General features: G+C 36.8%; 2 protein-coding genes across 2 annotated transcripts; both read right to left on the bottom strand.

The window, feature by feature from the left end:
• Positions 1 to 13,117: 13,117 nt before the first annotated feature.
• Positions 13,118 to 16,971, bottom strand: LOC306863491 (tubulin beta-5 chain-like). The gene is made up of 4 exons (XM_079406841.1): positions 16,881 to 16,971; positions 16,188 to 16,296; positions 15,518 to 15,628; positions 13,118 to 14,309 (listed from the first exon to the last, which is right to left on the bottom strand). Exons 1-4 carry the CDS (start codon positions 16,935 to 16,937, stop codon positions 13,246 to 13,248), a joined length of 1,341 nt encoding a protein of 446 aa, XP_079262967.1. The 5' UTR covers positions 16,938 to 16,971; the 3' UTR covers positions 13,118 to 13,245.
• A 925-nt stretch (positions 16,972 to 17,896) lies between these two features.
• Positions 17,897 to 21,820, bottom strand: cidea (cell death inducing DFFA like effector a). The gene is made up of 5 exons (XM_079406422.1): positions 21,720 to 21,820; positions 20,595 to 20,733; positions 19,628 to 19,783; positions 18,435 to 18,607; positions 17,897 to 18,176 (listed from the first exon to the last, which is right to left on the bottom strand). Exons 1-5 carry the CDS (start codon positions 21,758 to 21,760, stop codon positions 18,074 to 18,076), a joined length of 612 nt encoding a protein of 203 aa, XP_079262548.1. The 5' UTR covers positions 21,761 to 21,820; the 3' UTR covers positions 17,897 to 18,073.
• Between the last annotated feature and the right edge of the window lie 326 nt (positions 21,821 to 22,146).

Here is a 22,146-nt window from a genome sequence, read left to right as displayed (position 1 = left end):
GGAAACGTCTAACCGTCTGATAACAGTAAAGACTTTTCTCTGGACCTGCTCATTGAGGGCCAATTTACTGTAGAGTTCATCTCACCTTTTCCGGAAGTTTCTAATGAGTCTGCAGACTTTGATAACATGGACCAGGTGTTTAATTAAGGTTGGAGCTAAACTCTGCAGGATACCAGCCCTCCAGGAACAGGGTTGGAAAGCCCTGGACTAGATCTTCTATAATGGTTCACACTTCCTTCTGAGAGCAATTAATCTAGATCAGTCTAGATCAGGGGTTACCAAGTAGGGGCCTCAGTAAAATTCCAAGGCAGCCTCAATAAAGCAAGGCAAGCTTTAAAATATTCATTCATTCATTTTTTATTTATAAAGCACATTTAAAAACAACCCAGGGTTGACCAATGTGCTGTACAGATCATAGTCATCAAATAAAGGTACAATGTACAATCTCACAAATAGCAAAACAAAGACACTAAGATAATAAATTAAAAACCCACACTAAAAAGATGAGTCTTAAGTTTTAACTTAAAGAAAGCGATGACACCATTCGGATTGAAACCGGTAGGCTATTCCAGAGTTTAGGACCTACTGTCGCAAAAGTACGGTCTCCTCGATGTTTCTACCTAGATCTACAAACAGAGAGCAATCCAAGGCTGCCTGATCTGAGTGACCTAGAAGGAAATAAGCTAGATAAACTAGAATAAGCTAGAACAACTCAAAACATATATTTCTTAAAGTCATGCTGCAGTCACTAATTGTATAACTCATCTTTGATAATGAAACAAAATATTTAAACGTTTTTCCCAGGAAATACATTTCTTCATGCTTTAAGACTACAGAAAACCAAAGACAGTCGCAAAAATGTGGTTTGAAACATATTTCCTATCATCACAAACGTAACCAATCCTGTAAACTTCGGGGGGGAGGCTTTCATATCATTAGCAAAGCATTTTTACCAAAAGATGTTGATTTTTAGGGAGCAGCTGTCTGAGATGGCAAATGGGAACATGGTTGTGTAACATTAGATAGACATTATTAACTGTTTGATAACAGCCAGTGGTTACTGCTACATGTATGAATCAGTTTGTGGTTAATTAATTCAGTTTTGCCAATTGTAATTGTGTAGCATAGGGGTATCGCGATATACCAGTTTTGACGATGAAACTGATATTTAAAAATTAAATATCATTATCGTGTTAATTATAGGTGTCACAACAAACTGCGATTACCATGAAGAATATAATGAAAAAAACACAGTGTTAAACTCCCACTTGTAATTTATGTTTCATTCATACTCAACACCGGAGGGCGGACTCGCACAGAAAGTGCACAAGCAGACTCATAGAAGTAACAAAAGAAATGACTTTCCTGGCAATTCCTTCCCTGCATCCCAATGTTCAAACGTCCCCGGATGGTCTACTTTTTTAGGTGGATTTTTGAAGTGCGGATCCGTGCACACTAACGGGTATTATTGCCCACAATCCATTGCGCTTTGAAATGCATTGTTAGCCTCCAGTGGGCAGTAATGCATTACTTAGTAACGCGTTACTGTAATTTGATTACTTTTTTAGTAACAGAGTAGTTTAACACGTTATAATTTTAGTAATTAGAGTATAGTTACAAGCTTGTGTAGTCTCTACTCGACCAGCCTCACACATTCCTAATTATAACAATCCTAGTGTAGCGTTTACTACTTAAGTTAATTGAGTGAAAGTGGAGCAGGTGTGATTGAGTGGAGTTTTTAATCCAATCATTTGCATATTAATGGCTCCACGTGTGTTAAATGAGGTAGGGGGTGTAGATACAAGCCACTTTAAGGAGAAAATGCTCAGCAATTGTGTTGACTGATGAATTTACACATCAAAACCAGATGAAACCACAGAGGGTTTTTTATTTAATTAACACTGCCAAACATCCAGAATTCTACAATTTACTTAATTATAATAAAGTATTATTTTATAAGTATTATTTTAATCTATGTATAACCCTAATTTTTGTCAATTTGATTAATGTTGTGGGCAATTGGAGGCCTTGGAGAAATTTGAATTACATTTTCTTAACAAAAACATGTGCATCTCATTGGATTATTATTATTTTTATGTATTTTTTCAGCCTCACTGGTGTGGTCTTTAGTGGACCTCTGAACAGCACGAAGGAAACCACCACCACCGGGGAGTATGTGATCAACTGGACACCAACATCAGAGAATTATGGCCAACATTTTCCAATTTGCTTCATTGCAGAGGGCCAAAATGGGTATGATCACACAGCTAGATTACTTTGAATAACAATGTAACATATCAAATGAAGCTACAGTAATTAATCTTCTTAATGTTTTAGGTCTAGGAACTATCAGTCTGAGATGAGGTGTGTTATTGTTGTGGTGGAGGCTGAAGGTAATTATAGTGTTTAATGAAAGTTGTGATGTTTTGATTAATTAATACTCCTGTAGTGTCTGATAATAGGTAGTTCATACATTTACATTTTTACAATTGTTCTTTATTTTGCAAGGTCCAAAAGCACATGTGACTTGCACTAAGGACACAATGTCAGTGTCAGTTGAAAGAGCCGCTATTTCGGATATTCACGGAGATCACTTGCGGCTGAACAACAATGCTTCCTGTGCAGTTTATTCCAACAGCACGCATGTGTTTACGACATTCTCTCTAAACGGATGCGGTACTCAAATGGAAGTAAGCAGTTCAATGAGTAAATCTAAATGATAATAAAAACTTTCACTGCATTTAAACTGCTTTTATGCTTGTTTATTTGAAGGAGACTGATGAACATCTCCTCTTCAAGAACACAATTGTTACCTATGATAATCCAAACCACATCATAACCAGGAAAAATTTATTCGAAATTGAAGTTATGTGCAAGTACCAGAAAAAGAGCAGCATCACCACAAGGTTTGATGCTCACAGACCAGCTGTCAACTTCACTGAGAGAGGTTTTGGCTCATTCAGCTATCAGTTTGAGTTTTATCAGTCTGATAGTTTCAGAAACATGCAAAATCCCAGCAGCTACCCACTGGAGTACAATGTTGGAGAAGCGATCTTCATGGAGATCGCCCCAGTCAACGTAGTGCAAAACACTGAGGTCTTCCTTGAGTCCTGTGTAGCTTCACCCTATGATAATCCCAATTATCCCATCTCTTATCCCATCATCATAAATGGGTAAGAATCTTAAATCACTCCACATCAATTTAAAAACCATATGTTTTATACAAAGATGTTTGAATTTAAATTGGTCAAGTTTATGTGTGGTAAGGGAAACATCGAGTTTGAATAGCTTAATGCGCAGTCAAAAACATACTTGCATATTTAAAATTAAGTCAGTATAATTTCTTGCAAAGTTGCAATTCAACAACAGAGATTTTAGACATCTGATGCTGTGCAATATCTGATTACTCTCAGACCTCATTTCAACTTATTTGTAATGCTTGAGAACATATCTGTACACTTTCTTGTTGTTTCTGATCTCATAAAAAAGACAAGTCAAGTCTGCTTTATTGTCAATTCTTCTACATATACATACAGAGAATTGAAATTGCGTTACTCTCAGACCCTTGGTGCATACAGTTAACATTTAAGACACTGACAGTAGACGTTCAAATACAGATAAATACAGTTTAAACACATGTAGATACAACTATACAGATATACAAATGAGGACATTGTAGAACAATAAAGAAAGAGATAAAGTGGCATAAGGCACATGGCAGTGCAAACCAGTTAAATAAAACAAAAACTGTGCAGATATATGTGTAGTGCAAGAAGAGCTTATCAGTCTGTTAAAGTGACAGGAGAACGTGCAAATTAAACAGTACTTCAGTGCAGATAGTATAACATGTTAACTTGGTGGGCTAGTGATTAGCATGCTAACTCAAGACACAAATATACAAGATATGTTTAATGTGTTCAATGACATGCATTGACAACTGTGCCGTTTTCCAAAAAAATAATCCAATCCAATTTGTCAATGTCAGATGCGGGGCTGATGAAACTGTAAACATCTACACAAGTCACCAGCCCAATGTCAAATTCAGTATGGAGGCCTTCAAGTTTATTGGACAATACGACCAGGTAAGGATGGACAAATAAACCTACAAAAGTGCAACATACATGCCTTATTTTACTGGAATAATGAATGTGTTTTTTGAATTGTCACTCTTTCTCTCTCTAGGTGTTCATCAGCTGCTCCATTATCATATGTCAAGCTAACAATCCCAACACACGCTGTGCTCAGGGTTGCACTAACGGCACCCAGGTCGCACCATCCTCACATGTTCATAAAAGAGAAGCTGCCATCCAGACCGGAAGCCACTTCGTCTCCCAGGGACCCCTGCGGCTGAGGAGGAGCGCATCGCTTACTGGTACATACTAACTTGGTTGTCTATGCAATCAAAAGTTAAGGTTTAAAATGCTAATGTCCCTTATTCATTTCCAGAGGCCATCAGCCCAAGCTTGAACCTGAACCTTATTTTCGTGGCTGGATGTGTCGTAGCAACAGTTGCCATGGTGTGTGGAATGATGGTCTACAAGTCCAGGGGATCAAAGATCAACTACCAACTTCTGAAATCAGATGAGATTTGATCGGATCAGTTTGAACTACAATCAAATGATGGCAACCAGCTAATTATATTTTGGTTTGGTAATATCATAACAAAAAACATACGTTCTGTCTTGTCTACATGAATAATAGTCTCTTTTGGGAACTTATTGGGTGTTTACATGTATTCGTGGAATCATATATGCTTTTAATATTTTCATTCTTTATTCTTATCATACTGTGTAACATATAATTATAGTCTTATATGTTTCTGTTAAGAACTGAAAAAATAAGTACTGTACATGGTGCACCTGGGAATTGGGACATATGTCAATGCTGAAGCAGGCAGAGGGGAGATATATGTAGTTGTAATTTTCTGTTCGTGGTCACTTCTCATCTGTCACTTGACTAATAAGCGATATTAATAAAAGACTTCATCTCCAACCCAGACTCCCTGTCTCTTTATTCAAGATCCAACATATTCTAATACAGCACATTTTAAATATATTAAACATACTTAATAAAAACAGAAAAATATATGTTTAATATTAATAATGAATTAGTCAAACTCAACAGCTACTAGATAAGTAAAAGGTCTCACTTTCAGTGCATTTTTGCATTTGTCAGTTTTACATTTTTAAACTAGAAAACATACAGTTGTAAAACTACATGCAGGTTATTCGAGAGAGGAGTATTTACTAAGCATGTCGTGTTCATCTTACAGCAGCAGTAGCGGCTGGCCTATCTTGTCATTGTCTTGTATGTGAGAATACAACGTCAAACGTTGCACGCCACACTTATTGGGATCGGTTTGCAGTGGTGTTTCACAGTTCTAGTCAAGGTGAACCCGTTTAACCATCTTCCTTAAACGTCCAACTGTCAACAGGCTTACTCATTAAACCAGAACAACTTAAATGAGCCATTGCTTTGGGGCATGTTGAATTTAGGCCAGAACACGCCTCTGAAAACAATGTTTACACCCTGTTTGCGTTTCATCTTCCTATTTTAACTGCGGTTGTAATGAAAGCATGCAAAGTGCATTTACTTTTCCATATGATTTTTCCAACCACAAGTGATTTCAGCTCATTAATCCACCAGTTCAGCAAATACTGATACCTTGCCTACTTTTCACAGCGATTGGTTGTCACTCTGTGTTTTCTGCTCAATAATTGCACAAAATCGAGGAATGCCCAACCTTTTTGACACTCTCGGTCGCTCCACACCGCTTTCAATCCCATAATGCACCGCACGAGTGTTTAAGCTTAACTTCCATAGGAATTAAATGAAAAAGTTTGCTCTGCTGCACTCGTGCCAGAGGAAACGCACCATTATACATGTACTCATGGCGCACATGCGATGAATTTAAGAAGGGAGAGCTCACTCTTAAAGGGACCACATCTCTATTTCTCTCGTTACATTTGGGTCAGAGATAGCGAAGAGTTTATTATGAAAGTCGTGTTTACTGATAGTTTAAAGATAATGATTCATGAATTTGTTTAATATATAAAGATAGTACTACTAGTAATAAATCAGTTCCGATTAGTACATGTACATAATGTACATTGCAGCATAATGTTAGGGCACTTTAAACGGTAATTTTGTTTATTCAGGTGGGCTCAGGGCCGGCGCATGCATATAGGCGAACTAGGCAGATATTTTAGTTTATCTTTTGGGCATTCGTTTGGAAATATTGTGCTCATATCAACAAGTTATCACCCTTAGTTATTCTAAATCGAAATTAACTTTTCTTCATAGTGTACCTGAGCGGCGTCAATAGGGAAGTGGTGTGTGGCCAAGTATGGTGACCCATACTCTGCATTTAACCCATCCAAGTGTACACGCAGTAGTGAACATACACCCGGAGCAGTGGGAAGCCAAAGCTGCGGCGCCCGGGGAGCAGTTGGGGGTTCGGTGCCTTGCTCAAGGGTCGTGGTATTGAGGGTGGAGAGAGTGTTGGTTATTCACTCCCCCACCTACAATTCCTGCCGGACCTGAGACTTGAACCCACGCCCTTAGGGTTATAAGTCCAACTCTCTATCCATTAGGCCACGACTGCCCTTGATAGGCTTCCCTCAGATCCGATCCTCCCTATACGCAGAATACGCAAGCTACCCTTGCTCTCATAGATGTTTTAATTTCGTTTTTGAATTTGGCCAGCGGTTATGAAAACATTAATTTCTTTTAATGCGATGCACTGTCACGCTCTCTACGTAAAAATCAGTCAAATCATGTAACGTGAATGTCGTACAGTCTCTTGCTTGAGACTAAAAAAAACAAAAAAACAAGTTGAAAGCATACCGAGCTGTGGAAGAGCAGCTTTGAGTGAGCATGATTCGAGATGGAGAGAAACACGGACAAATGCGTTTCATCCATTCTTTCAGAGGATGGAGACTAAGGGATCATTCACGCAATCACTTGGTTGACCCGCTTAAGTGATTACCAGCTTGCATCAGTTGCTTTTATAGTGTGCACTTAAACTCTAAAAATCACGGTTATTTTATTGCAAACATTTTTAGTGTTTGGGTAGTTTTTGTGTAACCCAGCTCCTAGGACAGTTGCAACAACCCAGTGTGAGTGCGAGCAGATATATATTCTCTTCGGGTGAGAGCAGATCTCAGTGCCACTGACTGACTGACTTTGGTCAAATATAGGTTTGTTTCATTTAATCTATAAAACAGTAAACCATTTTATTTTTTGTTTCCTAATTTGCGTGTGTTGTGAGGATTTGCAGCGCGTTTCTTAATTTGCGTATGTTGTGAGGATTTGCAGCACGTTTCTTAATTTGCGTGTGTTGTGAGGATTTGCAGCGCGTTTCTTAATTTGCGTATGTTGTGAGGATTTGCAGCGCGTTTCTTAATTTGCGTATGTTGTGAGGATTTGCAGCGCGTTTCTTAATTTGCGTGTGTTGTGAGCATTTGCAGCGTTTCTTAATTTGCGTGTGTTGTGAGCATTTGCAGCGTTTCTTAATTTGCATGTGTTGTGAGCATTTGCTGGGCTTGACTCCCGCGAACGGCAGCATGACTTGGGGGAGCCACGAACGGTGGGCAAAACCAAGAAAAAAACAAAACACTAGAAACACTGAACAAAACAAAACGAGGTGAAGGGGCGCCACTTACTGTTTAGGTCTGGTCTTCTGTCCCGGTGCACACACAAGAAGGAAACAGGCACACGCAGACGAGGATGTAAACTCAAATATATGTCTTTAATGAAGACATCAAGACATGGCAACACAGACACAGACACAGACACAGACACAGACACAGACACAGACACAGACACAGACAGGAACACCGGGGAATAACGAGTAGACCAGACGACAACTAACTCAACAGACAGGACTACAAATACACAGGATAATCATAGATAACGAGACGAACATGGCTGGACAAGAATTAACTAATGATAACATTTAACAAGGACAGGAAACAAACCAAATATAGAAACATGAGGCGGGAACACGACACACACGACAGAGGACTGACAAGCGCAGCATGTGCCATAGTGACTGATGAAATGATACTGTGAGTATTGCAGTAAACACAGACAACTACATGGACATTTTCTTCTTCCTTCTATAGTCTGACTGCTTTTGCCAGCTGAGCACAGGCATATGATCTTTCTGATCACACTTCTTAGTTTCCTTGAAAACCACATACACTGATATCAGTTCTCTTGTGTGAGAACATGATTAACATGGACAACATGTTCTACATTCCTGCCGAGAAATTACAAAATAATAAGTGATATACCAGTTAGGTGACTGCTTCCTAACCGGAGGGTCATAATGGTTCAAGGTTTTTTGGAGGTTGACAGCCCTGGTCCAAACTTGTGAGTTTATGAATTAAATGAAATGACATAAGAGTGAGTAAATGATAACAAAATGTGTATTTTGTGTAAACCTTGGCTTTCCTTTAACAGAGAGAGGTAGGGTTCAGTGTGGATTAAAGGCTCGTTTCATTTAATTTAATAATTATGTTCTCCTCTGAACCAGTAGATGGCGCAAAATAACTCTTTCTTAAACATTCCTGTTTCATTAATTTGACTGATCAGTGACTTCATCGAGGGCAGCAACACAAATTTGATTCTGCTAATAAGCATATTTAAGTGTTTTTATAAGATTTATGTAGCAAATGGGATGTTTTGAGACAAAGGTCTTGTTAATTATTTTTATTTTGTAAGGTAATTAAATCGTCATTTTTTTTTCAATAATTTAAGATTAAGGTTTGATATTTGGAGTAAAAAAAAAACTGTTGGGGCTAAAGACAATAATTGAGGTAATAATAAATAGCTGTCTGAACTGACATGACATAGATTCAAATAGGTCTAGATAATATTATTTATAATATCAAGTTGGATGTTTAATTTTAAGATAATCACCATATAATAAAACCATTATATTTAAAATATTGTATTAATCATATCATATAAAAAATATACTTATTACTACTACTACTGTGAAGCCATATTAAATTATCTTATTCCAATGTTTCAAAAAAATTATTTCTTAAAACAGATTTTCTTGTATTTTGCAAATAATTTTAATTATTGTATATTTATTAAACAAAAAAACATTTTAAGGTTTGCCTTTAGCCCCGTTTTACCTAATCCACTAGATGGCAGCAGATGCATTTAACTTTATAAACTCATCATGCACTTAAGCCTTACTTTCATTGGCCATCCACATCATGAACTGTGTAACTTTGCATTTGTGAATATGGAACTTGCATGAAAATGAAATCAAATTTATGATGAAACCAGTGTCATTTGAATAATGATTCTTAGTATAATAAGATGAAATCACATGTTTATAGTAAAAGAAAAATGTATTTAAGAAATAGTCAACAAAGGCTGCCTGTGATGGGTGATGTACACCAAAAAAGGTACAAAAGCTCTCAGCGGAGTGGTAACCTTATATCATTTGGGTTTTTAGAGGAATTTTACATAGATCAACCCTAGCTGCTTAATCAGACTGGAAAACTAGGGTTGATCTATGTACAATTCCTCTAAAAGATGCTTTACACAACACTGACCTCATCTGGAGAGCACCAGAATAAGCAAAGGTCGACTTGACTATATGGAGTTTGATGTGGTTGCTTAGTAAAAATAGTCACTAACACTTTACTTAAAGCCTTTATGTGTAATGCATTATTTTAATGCATTAATTATAAAGCATTGTACAATCTCAAGTTGTGTTTGAGTCCTAATATTTTACATGGAGATCCGTGTGATTTTTATAAGCAGAGTTACAGTAATTCATAATTTCAACTTTCAGTTTTTAACTTCTCCCATATTCACAACCAATGTTTTTTGGTTTTTATTTAAACATTTTTTTTTTGTAACACTCGTTGCAACATTTGTATTTAAAATAACACACAATGATATGAATTAAGGATGGTGACCGACTAATGAAGCTCAAAAATCCAGACAAGACACATTCTCATAACTGGATGCAAAAGTTTGTTCTATGCTCACTAAAATATGGCTCTCTGAATAACCAAACTCACTCTTATCTGTGTAATGCTAATATATAAGGGACTAGGATGAATGACATGAAAAGAAGAGTCTGGAGTGTGTTTAGTTTGCTGCCTTGTTTGCCGTGTTGTTGCTATAAGGAATGATATAACTGATACGGTTTGCTTTTGTGTAAACAACTTGAAAAGAGCCCTAAATATGACCCGAAGTGAAATAAGCCTGAAGACGGCAGTTCTTTTCGAAACATGAATCTGTGCCAGTCCAGCACTATGTTCATGATGTTATCCAGTGTTTAGGCACATGAGCTATATATATTTTCTAACCACACTTTGCATAGTTAGTGTTACTTTGCACCCATCTCTAGGATAAGCATTGACATCAAATATATCTGAGGATGACTAGTTGGTATAAACAAATGAGACTCCAGTAGATTCCAGATACATTTCCGAAGCCTTATTGGGCATGCTGTGACAGACTCCTGCATGCTTTGACAGTGAGTTAGTGATGCTGCAGCTAAAAACTGTTGGATATTTCAACATGCACAGGGAATACAGAGGACATTAACTGCCAATCACACATCTAACTATCCTCCCAGTAGTAAGACAGGAGGTTTCAGTATTTTGGTTCTTTCAGAAATGTGAGCGAGGCATTCCTCTCAGCTGAGTCGACTGCAGCTGTTAAACATACCAAAGTAAGACTTGTAAACCACTGCGTCCAGCAGCCTTCCGTGATCCTGCAAATAACCATTTCGTATTTCAAAATATCTCGACCTCTTGTGTTTTTTTTTAAGAGACTGTATCACTCCTTTAGCCTTGTTAGCAAGTTATGGGGAACTAGGAGAAAATATGAAGCAATTATTTGTTTACAAGCTGAAAATTAAATACATATATACAATCATTCATTTATTTTCTGAATAAAATAGAATTATTTTATTTTATAATTATATAACTCTTTTTAAAGTTGAAATCATTTAGCAAGGAGAAATCACCAAAATATGAAGATGTGAATTAATGATTCGAAAATAAAAATAGAAATAAATCACTTTGCAAACTGACTATAAAATATGTCCATACAAAGATAATTTATTTTATAATTAAAAATGTACATTTGTACTTATTTAATAATTAAATAATTTGAAAACCTTCATTTGCAACCTGACAAAATATTTGACATTTTACCTGACATTTTATTTTTAAAATAGTATTACAGAATTTACCTATTTACAAAAGTTTTTATTTTATAATTAAGAATTATATACTGTAGTTAATATTAACGTTTAGATTTATTTATTATGTTTTGTTTTTATCTTTTTCCATTTCCTTTATTTTATTTAAATTTAATTCATTTAATTTTCTTTTCATTTTATGGAGGACTAATTTATTTAACAATTCCTTTTTTCCCAAATGGCTTCTCAACTTCGAATTCTGTACACGCTCAGAGTCCAGAGATCAGGATTAAAATTCACATTTGAAAAGCTTTTGTAAATCACTCCTATTACAGAGTTTGCGTCTGATGGTACACAATATCCAGCTGAAAGCCCTTTGTGTTTGTTAATACTGGGCTCTAAATAGTTGTTTCCAGACAGGACTTCCTCTATTGTTAGTTACATGCTGCTAAGTGTAGAACGGCTTGCTCAGCAGCTGTTCAGAATAATAGAAGGTTGAGTGAGCAGGATTTGCGTCCAAGGCTGGAACAAGAGCCTGTGTGTTATGAGACACAAGCGGTTATGAACAAAGCTTGTGTTATTCAGAAAGACTGGCTCTAACCTCACCTATCCTCCATAGGATTTTAGCTCAAGTCAAATGCTTTATCCCCACACATAAATTAATAAAGGTACAAAATCTGTTATAGGATGGTATCTTTTCAAAAGGTACTAATATGTACACTTTAGGTACACTCTAAAAAATGCTGGGTTAAATACAACCCAGTGCTGGGTAAATATTGGACAGAACACATGCTGGGTTGTTTTCAACCAATAGTTGGGTTAAATGTTTAACCCAGGCTTCTGGGCAGTACTGCTGGGTCTAAGCAACCCAATCACTGGGTTCATCCATATTTTACCCAGCGCTGGGTTTTATTTAACCCAGCATTTTTTAGAGTGTGGTGATATGTACCAAAATGCACACTTAGTGGTAATTAGAGTATAAAGGTGAAAATCTTCTGAAAGTGACAGATTTGGTACCTTTTTAAGGACCATTTATGTTCAACATTATATAATATTAAACATTATTTGCTCCAACCCTTGAGAGAAAGAAAACACTTTAGCTTACTTTTTTTTTGTTACGTAAATAATATAATTTGATAGAATATACTTAAGTACGAACTGAATATAATGTTTTCAGACACTAAATTGAATGTTAACTGTAATTGAATGAAAATGTATTATACTTCAAATTGATATTAAATTAGCAATTAGCCTAACTTTAGAGTGCTTTTTTGACCCAGTTAAGCAGGACTTAAGTACATCTTTACTGTATATGTAATGCCGTAATTCTATTGCCTTTGAAATACGGTTCCAGCAAATATACTGACACGCATTTGAGACACTATTGATTTCTATTGAAAATTGATCATTAATAAATCAAACAAGACATTATAGTAAAATATTGAAGTAATTTACATGTGCTTTAGTATGTTAGTCAACACATGAAATAAGTTTATTCTTTAAAGTATGAAAAAAGATTAGTACAACATAATGGTGTAAAATGTATATTAAAGTAGAATTTTTTAAAAGTGTACTTAAGTGTGTTACTCTGTTTGATTACACTTTCTTGGTCTTTTATTTCAATCATATTACATTATATTATCTGCAAGTACAGCTTTTTGCTGTAAACAGTTTTTACTGTAAAAATACTTTTAAGATTTAAAGTAAACTAATTGCACATTCAATACAATTAAGTCACTATAATATATTAATATATTAACTTATTTACATTTTGGAAGACATTTTTAAGTGGTGTTTAATTAATCATTTGATTCAAACTGTTCAATACTGATTATTAAGAGCACCATTAATAAATTAATACACTCCAAGTGTATATAATAATAATAATAATAATAAAAACCAGGAATATTCACTGAGACAGTACAAATGTATGTGGTCATCAAAATGCATTTATTGCAAGCACAATTTGTTTACTAGGACTTCAGTCATCCACATAAAAATTAAAAAATCACTGCTTAAAAAAATCCACAGAAAAGAAACTGCAAAAATGCATCTGCCGTTCACTCGTTCACCTCTTCCTCCTCATCCTCAAATGCTTCCTCGCCATCGTTGGCCGTAGCCTCCTGGTACTGCTGATACTCCGACACCAGGTCATTCATATTGCTCTCAGCCTCAGTGAACTCCATCTCATCCATTCCCTCTCCGGTGAACCAATGCAGGAAGGCCTTGCGTTTGAACATAGCCGAGAACTGCTCAGAAATGCGCTTGAAGAGCTCCTGGATGGCGGTGCTGTTACCGATAAAAGTGGAGGCCATCTTAAGTCCCCTGGGTGGGATGTCACACACCGCAACTTTAACGTTGTTGGGGATCCACTCGACGAAATAGCTGCTGTTCTTGTTCTGGATGGCCAACATCTGCTCGTCAACTTCCTTCATAGACATGGGGCCACGGAAAACGGTGGCCACCGTGAGGTATCGCCCATGCCTTGGGTCGCAAGCGGCCATCATGTTCTTGGCGTCAAACATCTGCTGGGTGAGTTCAGGCACGGTGAGCGCACAATATTGCTGACTTCCTCTTGCGGTCAACGGCGCAAAGCCGGGCATGAAGAAGTGAAGGCGAGGGAAAGGCACCATGTTGACCGCTAGCTTGCGCAGATCTGCGTTCAGCTGGCCAGGGAACCGTAACGAAGTGGTGACGCCGCTCATAGTCACCGACACTAAGTGATTGAGATCCCCATACGTAGGTGTGGTGAGCTTGAGCGTGCGGAAGCAGATATCATACAGCGCCTCGTTATCGATGCAGTAGGTTTCGTCTGTGTTTTCCACCAGCTGATGCACCGAGAGCGTGGCGTTGTAGGGCTCCACCACCGTGTCGGACACTTTGGGTGAAGGCATGACGCTGAAGGTGTTCATGATGCGGTCTGGATACTCCTCTCGGATCTTGTTGATCAGAAGAGTCCCCATTCCCGATCCGGTTCCTCCGCCGAGGGAGTGTGTGAGCTGGAAGCCCTGCAGGCAGTCGCAGTGCTCACACTCCTTCCTGACCACATCCAGGATGGAGTCCACCAGCTCGGCTCCTTCCGTGTAGTGGCCCTTGGCCCAGTTGTTTCCTGCACCTGTCTGTCCTGCAAAATATAATAATAATATAATAATATACGAGCCACAAAAGAAATATTAAGGGAATAATTTAAGACAAGTATATACCGTTATCAGCATATGTCAGTGTAGATTCGTCTCTCGTTGTCTGAGAGAATATGCGCCTTTAATGCAGCGTTAGCCGTCAGTTTTTTTTTTTTAACTTTCACTTTCTCAATAGTGAATTGACTGATGTTCACCGGCACAGTATGCGCGTTTCTTGCTTGAGTTGTGAAGAACTTGTTACACAATACACTGTAACAGTCAGTCACAGGCAATTCTGGTTGCATTTCTCATCAATTAATATCTTAAATTATCCTTTGACTATGTTCTGGCCATGCCAAACTTACTTGTCGACCCCTGGCCTACACAGTACCGCCGCTACCTATATGTAGAGTACGCAGTTTGCGTAGGGCACCAACTCCCAGGGGCAGTAGCCCCTCACTGCAGAACAAAGATCCAGGGGGCAGGGTTGGATCCACATCTAGTGGGTGGAGATTGGTAGGTTTAGGGATCAGGGGGTGGAGACGGGTAGGTTCAGGTATATGTAAAGTGGGAGGAGTTGGATCTAGATCCAACCACGCCTCCTGGATCTTGTGTTCTGCAGTGAGGACCATCTCCCCAGGGGGGCACCTTCCCAGTTGCTCAAAAAAAAAAAAAAAACGTGATGTGCCATTGGCGTCTTGCTGATTATTACTATTCATACTATGTACAACTGATATAGATATTAAGGACTTGACTATAGTCTGTTTTTCTATTCAGCAGCACTGTGGAAAATTAGGTTGATGTCTACAGACAAAGAAACAACCTATGAACTACCGTAGTGCCATTAATATTATGTTTGCATGAAATCAGTTTCAAACAGAATCTGACTTCAAAATACACTTTCAAAACAAGTACTGGGAGAGAGAAAATGTAACAGAAAAAAATATAATTAGGCTAGACAGATTTGATTAATTTTATTTATGAATCTTTATTTATTTATAATCTTATGGTCTCATTAATATTGAAGAATAATTTAAATGAGTTCAATAAAAAATTTTGTTTGACGGAATAAAAGCAAGTGTTCTAAGAAAACTAATTTCAAAAACAATTATATTTGTTCTTTATACATTCTTTAGCTTGAAGCTATAACAGTCCTACAAGTAATAAGTAGGCTAGTTGAAAAAAATGAGAGTTTGACATGTTGACACAGTACCAAAGATGAAGTTGTCTGGTTGAAAGAGCTGTCCGAATGCCCCAGAACGAACACTGTCCATCGTTCCAGGCTCCAGGTCCACCAGCACAGCTCTGGGAACATACTTGTGAGCTGAACACACACACAAATATTTTTTATGCCTGTAAATCTTTTAGTGCTGTAAAAGTTATTGAGTGAAACTTTATCACTAAAACAGATGTTACATGAATTAACTAACTTATAAATTATAGATTGTTTTTTTTGTGATAAATCAAAGTATAATTTATAATTAAACTCCTATTTATTTTCATTCAGTTATGTAAATCATTTAATAAAACATTTATGCTAGTGATGTCAGAGCAGCACAGGAAATTCTTGTGAGCTGACTTAAGGTCATTGTGAGTTTGTGAGGGGGAGAGACAAGCTCACTGCTTCATGCTCACACACACTGGTTCATGCTCACACACACTGGTTCATGCACACACACACACTGGTTCATGCTCACACACACTGGTTCATGCTCACACACACTGGTTCATGCTCACACACACTGCTTCTTGCTCACACACACTGCTTCATGCTCACACACACTGCTTCATGCTCACACACACTGGTTCATGCACACACACACACTGGTTCATGCTCACACACACTGGTTCATGCTCACACACACTGGTTCATGCATACTTACAGGACGCCTCGTTGTAGTATACATTAATTCTGTCAAGCTGCAGGGTTGAGTCACCCACATAGTTGCCGGCTGGATCTATGCCGTGCTCGTCGCTGATGACTTCCCAGAACTAGATGTGTCACAGTTGTTTTGCGTTAGTTTAGGAGTCATTCAGACAGTTTCCCCAAACTGAACTGTGTGATAAAGCGCTTCAGATTCTCGGCAGGACGCATCTCGACACACTCATGCAGCTGATGCGCGCTTCAAATGTAGCAGATTGTTGCCTGTCATGCATGACTCAAGCGTTGATCATTTGAGGACACTAAGTATCATCAAACGCCATGGGATTCGTATTCTGGTTGCGAGGCCTCTTAAATATTGAGATTACTTTTTACAAAAAAAAAAAAAAAAAAGAACCTGATCTTAAGAGTCGAAGTATTTTTCCATCACTAAAAAGTAACGATCGGGAATCAAACCACACAGTACGCTTTGATTGACAGATCATATGAATATTTGATTGAGAGTCAAACTAAACTGGTTTCTTGCTGTAGAATCAGTAAGTGTTAGAGAACCGGCATGACTGAAAATCATTATAATCAGCTTCAGGTACTTTTTCCCCAAAAAAATTATCCATTCATCAAAAATAAATCGTTTTTGGAAATGCAAAATGTAAAGTTTTAAAAAGACGCATAGTGTGATAAGAAAAGAACGAACCTTTGTTCCGATCTGATTGCCGCATTGTCCGGCTTGAATGTGGACGATCTCCCTCATTGTTGTAGGTGTGATGCTCCTCTGAATGAGCTCTGGTTCTGCTGTGAGTTCAGTCTGACACACATCTTCAGCTCTCACTCTGCCTCTGCCTCGATTGGTGGGAACTTGAATGACATATCAGCTGCACAATCACAAGTGTGCTATCATTTCTCTCTTCTAGCCTCTGTCACAGATTCTGCATTAAGCCTTCTTTGCAAAATAATATACAGTATATTCTGCTCTATAAATACAGTAATATACGTTCTGCTTTTGCTCTGTGTGACCTAAAGCTGATGAAGTCTAGATATTCATACTTAGCAGACTACTTATATTTTACCTTTCCAACACTCAGAGCTGTTTCTGTCTTTAAGATATGAGCTTGATTTCTTCAAGTTTACTCTGAAACTGGATCTTTTGAATTATTTTTTTTGGACGCCTGTTTCTGCCACAGAACAAAAAATATACAAAATTTTTTGTAAGTAAAATTCTGAGTTTATATTTTTTGTTTCTCACAATTCTGAGAAAATTTTCTCGCAATTGCGAGAAAGTCCGAATTAAAAAAGATAAATGTTGCATTCAACTTTATTTTTATTCTACTGCAGGGGAAAAAATGAATTGCTAGATATAAACAGAATTGTGAGGAAAACATTTTTTATAAGCAATTCTGATTCTCTCTTTTTTTTCTTAATTGCATGTTTATATCTCGCAACTCTGACTTTTTTCTTGTAATTCATGTTTATATCACAAAGTCATAGAAACTCAATTGCGAGAAAAAGAGTCACAATTTACTTTTTTTATTATTGCAATTTCAATGCGGAAATGTGCTTGCATAATTTGACTTTTGGGAGTTTCATTCTGATGGATAAGTAAATCAGATAAAGTCTTTTAAAAATGCAGTCACACAACAAGTTCAACTGCTGATCATTTTAGCACAAGTCTGATAAAAGATGACATGCAAAATATCCTTTTTTTTTTTTATTCACAGTACATTTACATACATTTAATTTTAGAAATAAGCAGTTAAGAAATAAGCCACATAAAACATATTGTTCCAAGAACAAAAATATATTGATATTTGTCTAAGCAAAACTAAACATGAGTGCAGTATTAATTTCTTTCCACTATTTCGATCTGTCACCAGCTGACGTGAGGTTTAGCTAGGATTCCTCATCCCCAATATACCGCAGCACGTATGAGGAGCCACACAGGAGAACCTGACCCGCCAGTTTGGCCATGTACATGAAACACCACAATAAAGACCTAAAGAAGGACAAAAAGAGACTTTTCAGAGAGACGAGGAACACTTTCCATACCATGGTAATCCCAGATGTTCTTTGAAGTATATAATTTTAAATGGGAAAAACATCTGTATTGAATGATGAAAGCAGAACAGAAGCATTTTCACTAATAGTCAGATACATCTGTATATGCTTATTGCTTATACGATTGTCCAGACATGCATTAATATAATTCACACTGCAGCCTGGCAATAGGAAATCTTTCTTGTTAATCTCTTACTTGAGAAAGTACTTGGCTCTGGTGCACTTGATGTCATATGAGAGTGTGTATATTTCATAGAGTGTGGCTTTAACAGTGAGGCAGCCCAGAAAATCCTTTGGGTTCAGTTTGTACAGGTCAAAGCTCAATTTAGCAATTCCACTTCTTCTTGGCTGTCTGAAACTTGGCAGAACCTGTGAAATACGGATTGAGGGCAAAACAAATGTCTGAGAGACTAATCATAGATTGAAACGAGCGATTATGTCATGAGCGTTTATGGTAAATGCAAGCCTGCACCCTAGTGGAGCAAAAAACACAAAGATTGTTTCAGTAAATATAATATATTGTAATGATTAAATGAATAAGCTTTAAATAACAAATGCTGATGACAGTTTCAAATCAACACAACCGATAAATGAACAGCTGCAAATGAAGCAAGACGTGGGATACGGTTAATCAGCTCAAGGGAAAACAATCCTGATTAGACCCAGATTCAAATCTGTTTTCACTGTTTGCTTGGGCACAGCTCATGAAACATAAAAATACAGTCCCACCATAACTACCAGGTCATAAACATGACAGCAGTAATGTGTAAATGTCTTATGTAGTATTAGATAAATAGCATTCTGTAAAAGAAAAAAAATCCTTCTATATTTACTGTCAACTGCGGTTTGCAGAAATTCTCTGTAAAACCCATGATTCGCTCACCCTCGTGCCTTCTGAAGTGAATCAATGCATTTATGTAAGACAAATATCCATATGTAAAACTTTATAAACTAATATCTAGCTTCCTCTAACTGTCGTACACACATTCCCAAGAGTGGCGTTCCAGCGGATGACGTAGGCATAGCATCTCGTGAGAACCAAGTTTTGTTCATATCAAAGGAAAACCAGTCTCCTCTTGGCTTATATTGAAATCCTCTGACATTTTTATTTACAAATCCTTGTTTTGTACTTCTGATTTGTGACCAGTGTTTTGTTTTGCTCTCCCCTCTGTGCTTTCACGATCATCACTTCTCACCAGAGTTTACGCTACGCCTGCGTCCTACGTCATCTGCATCTTATACATGCACAAACAGCTACATAACACAAGAAATCGCATCATGACCCCTTTAAACCTTTTTCACAAGTTATTCGTATAAGAATAAGTTTCATAAGTTATTTGTAAAAAGATTTTGTTATATTATAATTAAAAATGCATATAACTGCTGTACCAGTTTATTGGGGGTCCAAGCTTCCCCTTTCTCCAGGACCATGAATGCTTTATTAGTAGGCAGAGATTGAAAGAAAGCCTCAGAGTCCACCACCGTCCCATCATCCTCCAGCACAAGTGTGACGAACTGACACGTTATCAAGAAAGAACTGGCCACCTGCAGAGAGAGATATTAGGATGTCAGGTACCAAGCAGTGCAATTGGTACAAACAATTATATTTAGTATATTAATTCATTTATTAATCTCCAGTAAGGTATTTTAGGAACACATACGTATATTCACATTACATATTTCCATGACTTTTAATATTTTACTATTACGCATTACTAAGACTCTTTCATATTGTTAAATAATTTGATAATGCATGTTTTCTATGAATGCAAAATAAATGAAAATCAGATTTTCTGAATCGGCAAGCGTAAAAAATGGTTTAACGAGTTGTAAATAAACGATTATTAGAGTACATTTTACATGAAATTTCAGTCTTTCTATTTTCTACTCTGTTACTTGCCATTTTTTGTAGTTATTCGTGAAATTTACTAGCAATTTCTTAGTGAAAATTGTTTAAAAGTATTTTTTGCTTTTTAATTTTTGCAATTCAAATACACTATCATTCTGTTGAGTCAATAAAATTTTTTATTTATTTGTTTGTTTGAAAGAAATTAATAAATTCAGCAAGGTTGCATTAAATTTTGTAGACTTTTTACAAAAACAATTATGTTGGAAATAAATGCTGAAAATTCAGCTTTGCCATGAAAGAAATAAATAACATTTTAAAAATATTAAAATAGAAAACCGTTATATAAATGTTAATAGTACACCACAATAATGCACTCCACAATAATGCTGTTTTTATTGTATTCTTTGTTTTTGTTTTTTGCATAAATGCACCATTGAATATTAGTGTAACTTGTAAATAACCCCTGCTACAGTATGCAGCATCATGCATGACATCCAGACATCTGACCTGCTCCATGAGGTCTGCTAGAGAGGTAGCGGTGAAGCCTTTCCTCCCGCGGCGGTTCTGCGTGCAGACCTTGTACGGACGAGGCTGAGGAGGGGGTAGCATTCGCTGGGCAAGAGACGTCTGCACCGACGACACAGACCTACAGCACCACATCAGCACACAATCAGAGCTGACCCTTTAATATGCCACAGAGAAATCATTGTTGTCTGAGTGGTTAACTTCAAAACTAGACCTGCAATCTCAGGATAATCTATTAGAAAACAGGTACAAATCTGTCACTGGGGCGATATTCTTGATATGTTCTTTAAACTACTTATATGTACCTTTAATGTAGTATGCACCATTTAGGGGTAAATCTAAAGCTACAGCTTGTCTGAATTCCAGAAATAACAGCTTGTTTGTTAAGAGTGAGTTATGGTTATATAAACAGGATGAGAACTGTTTACTGCGTCTGCTACTGCAGCAATAATGCAATGCTTGATAAAACACTTTCATAGCAGAGTATATTGCAGTACAGATCACTTTCACAGTAGTTTTATTGTATTTCACTTACAGGGGTTTAATTACTTGATTGGTGCATGAGGAATTTTAAATTAAAAAGGAAATACTTTAAAATGAGGGTCAATTTGTTGCATATCAAAAACTAACAATAAACAATATAGCTCAATGCTAATTTCGAAATATATTAATGTTCATTGTTAATTTATGTTTGTTCTTAATATTAATGTATACCATTTGAAATGTTACAAATGTATTAGCAGATGAACATTTACCAAGATTAATGTTTGCTGTATTGTTTATTATTGGTTCATGTTACTGTAAAACATTTCCTTTAAGTATTTTAAGTATAAGTCATTTCAACTTAATATCAAAACTGACCAAGTTGAACCTTGTGTAACTTAAAAAATCAAGTAGAAATTGTTTAAAATAATGGAAAACATAGGCTGTCATGACTTGCATTAATTAATGTTACAATTGTGCTACTATTAAGAGATTAAATAACATTTAAAATAATACAACAATTCTATAAAGAATTTCAAGCTTGTATTTACACAAATAACCAAGAGACTTCCCAAAAATCCCATTGACCTCTAACACTGAAACCTAAAAATATTAGTCTCTTACCTCATTAGAGATGTGGGAACCAAGGTTTTTGCGTACTCCATACTTCACAGAACTGCTGGAGACGTTAAGAGCACATCCACTGAGCTGTAACTGAAAACACTAATGCCCTGAGCAGACGTGTGACCCGCAGGAGGAGTTTGTATTACTAATGCCCACTAGTGAAAAATTCAGGGTTTTTTCTAACACAATGCTATACTGGTTGTTTTCTATGTCTGCTGCTGGAGAGGACAATGCTGTGCTCCATGAATATGACGTGATTCCATGTAATACCATTATAAAATCAGATGTGTTTAAAAATACCTGCTGACCATATTTGTGATCTGTAGAACAAGAGTACAGATTTACTACTGTGTTCACATTTCTGGACAAACAAAATAATCATAAAATAACTACATTTACATGTAGCTAATGTTTTATTATTAATGTA

This window comes from Barbus barbus, assembly GCF_936440315.1.
Source record: "Barbus barbus genome assembly, chromosome: 44".
In the NCBI taxonomy this organism is placed as follows: domain Eukaryota; kingdom Metazoa; phylum Chordata; class Actinopteri; order Cypriniformes; family Cyprinidae; genus Barbus; species Barbus barbus.
The sequence above is the reverse complement of the archived record's forward strand: the minus strand, read 5'-3'. Positions and strand labels throughout refer to the sequence as shown.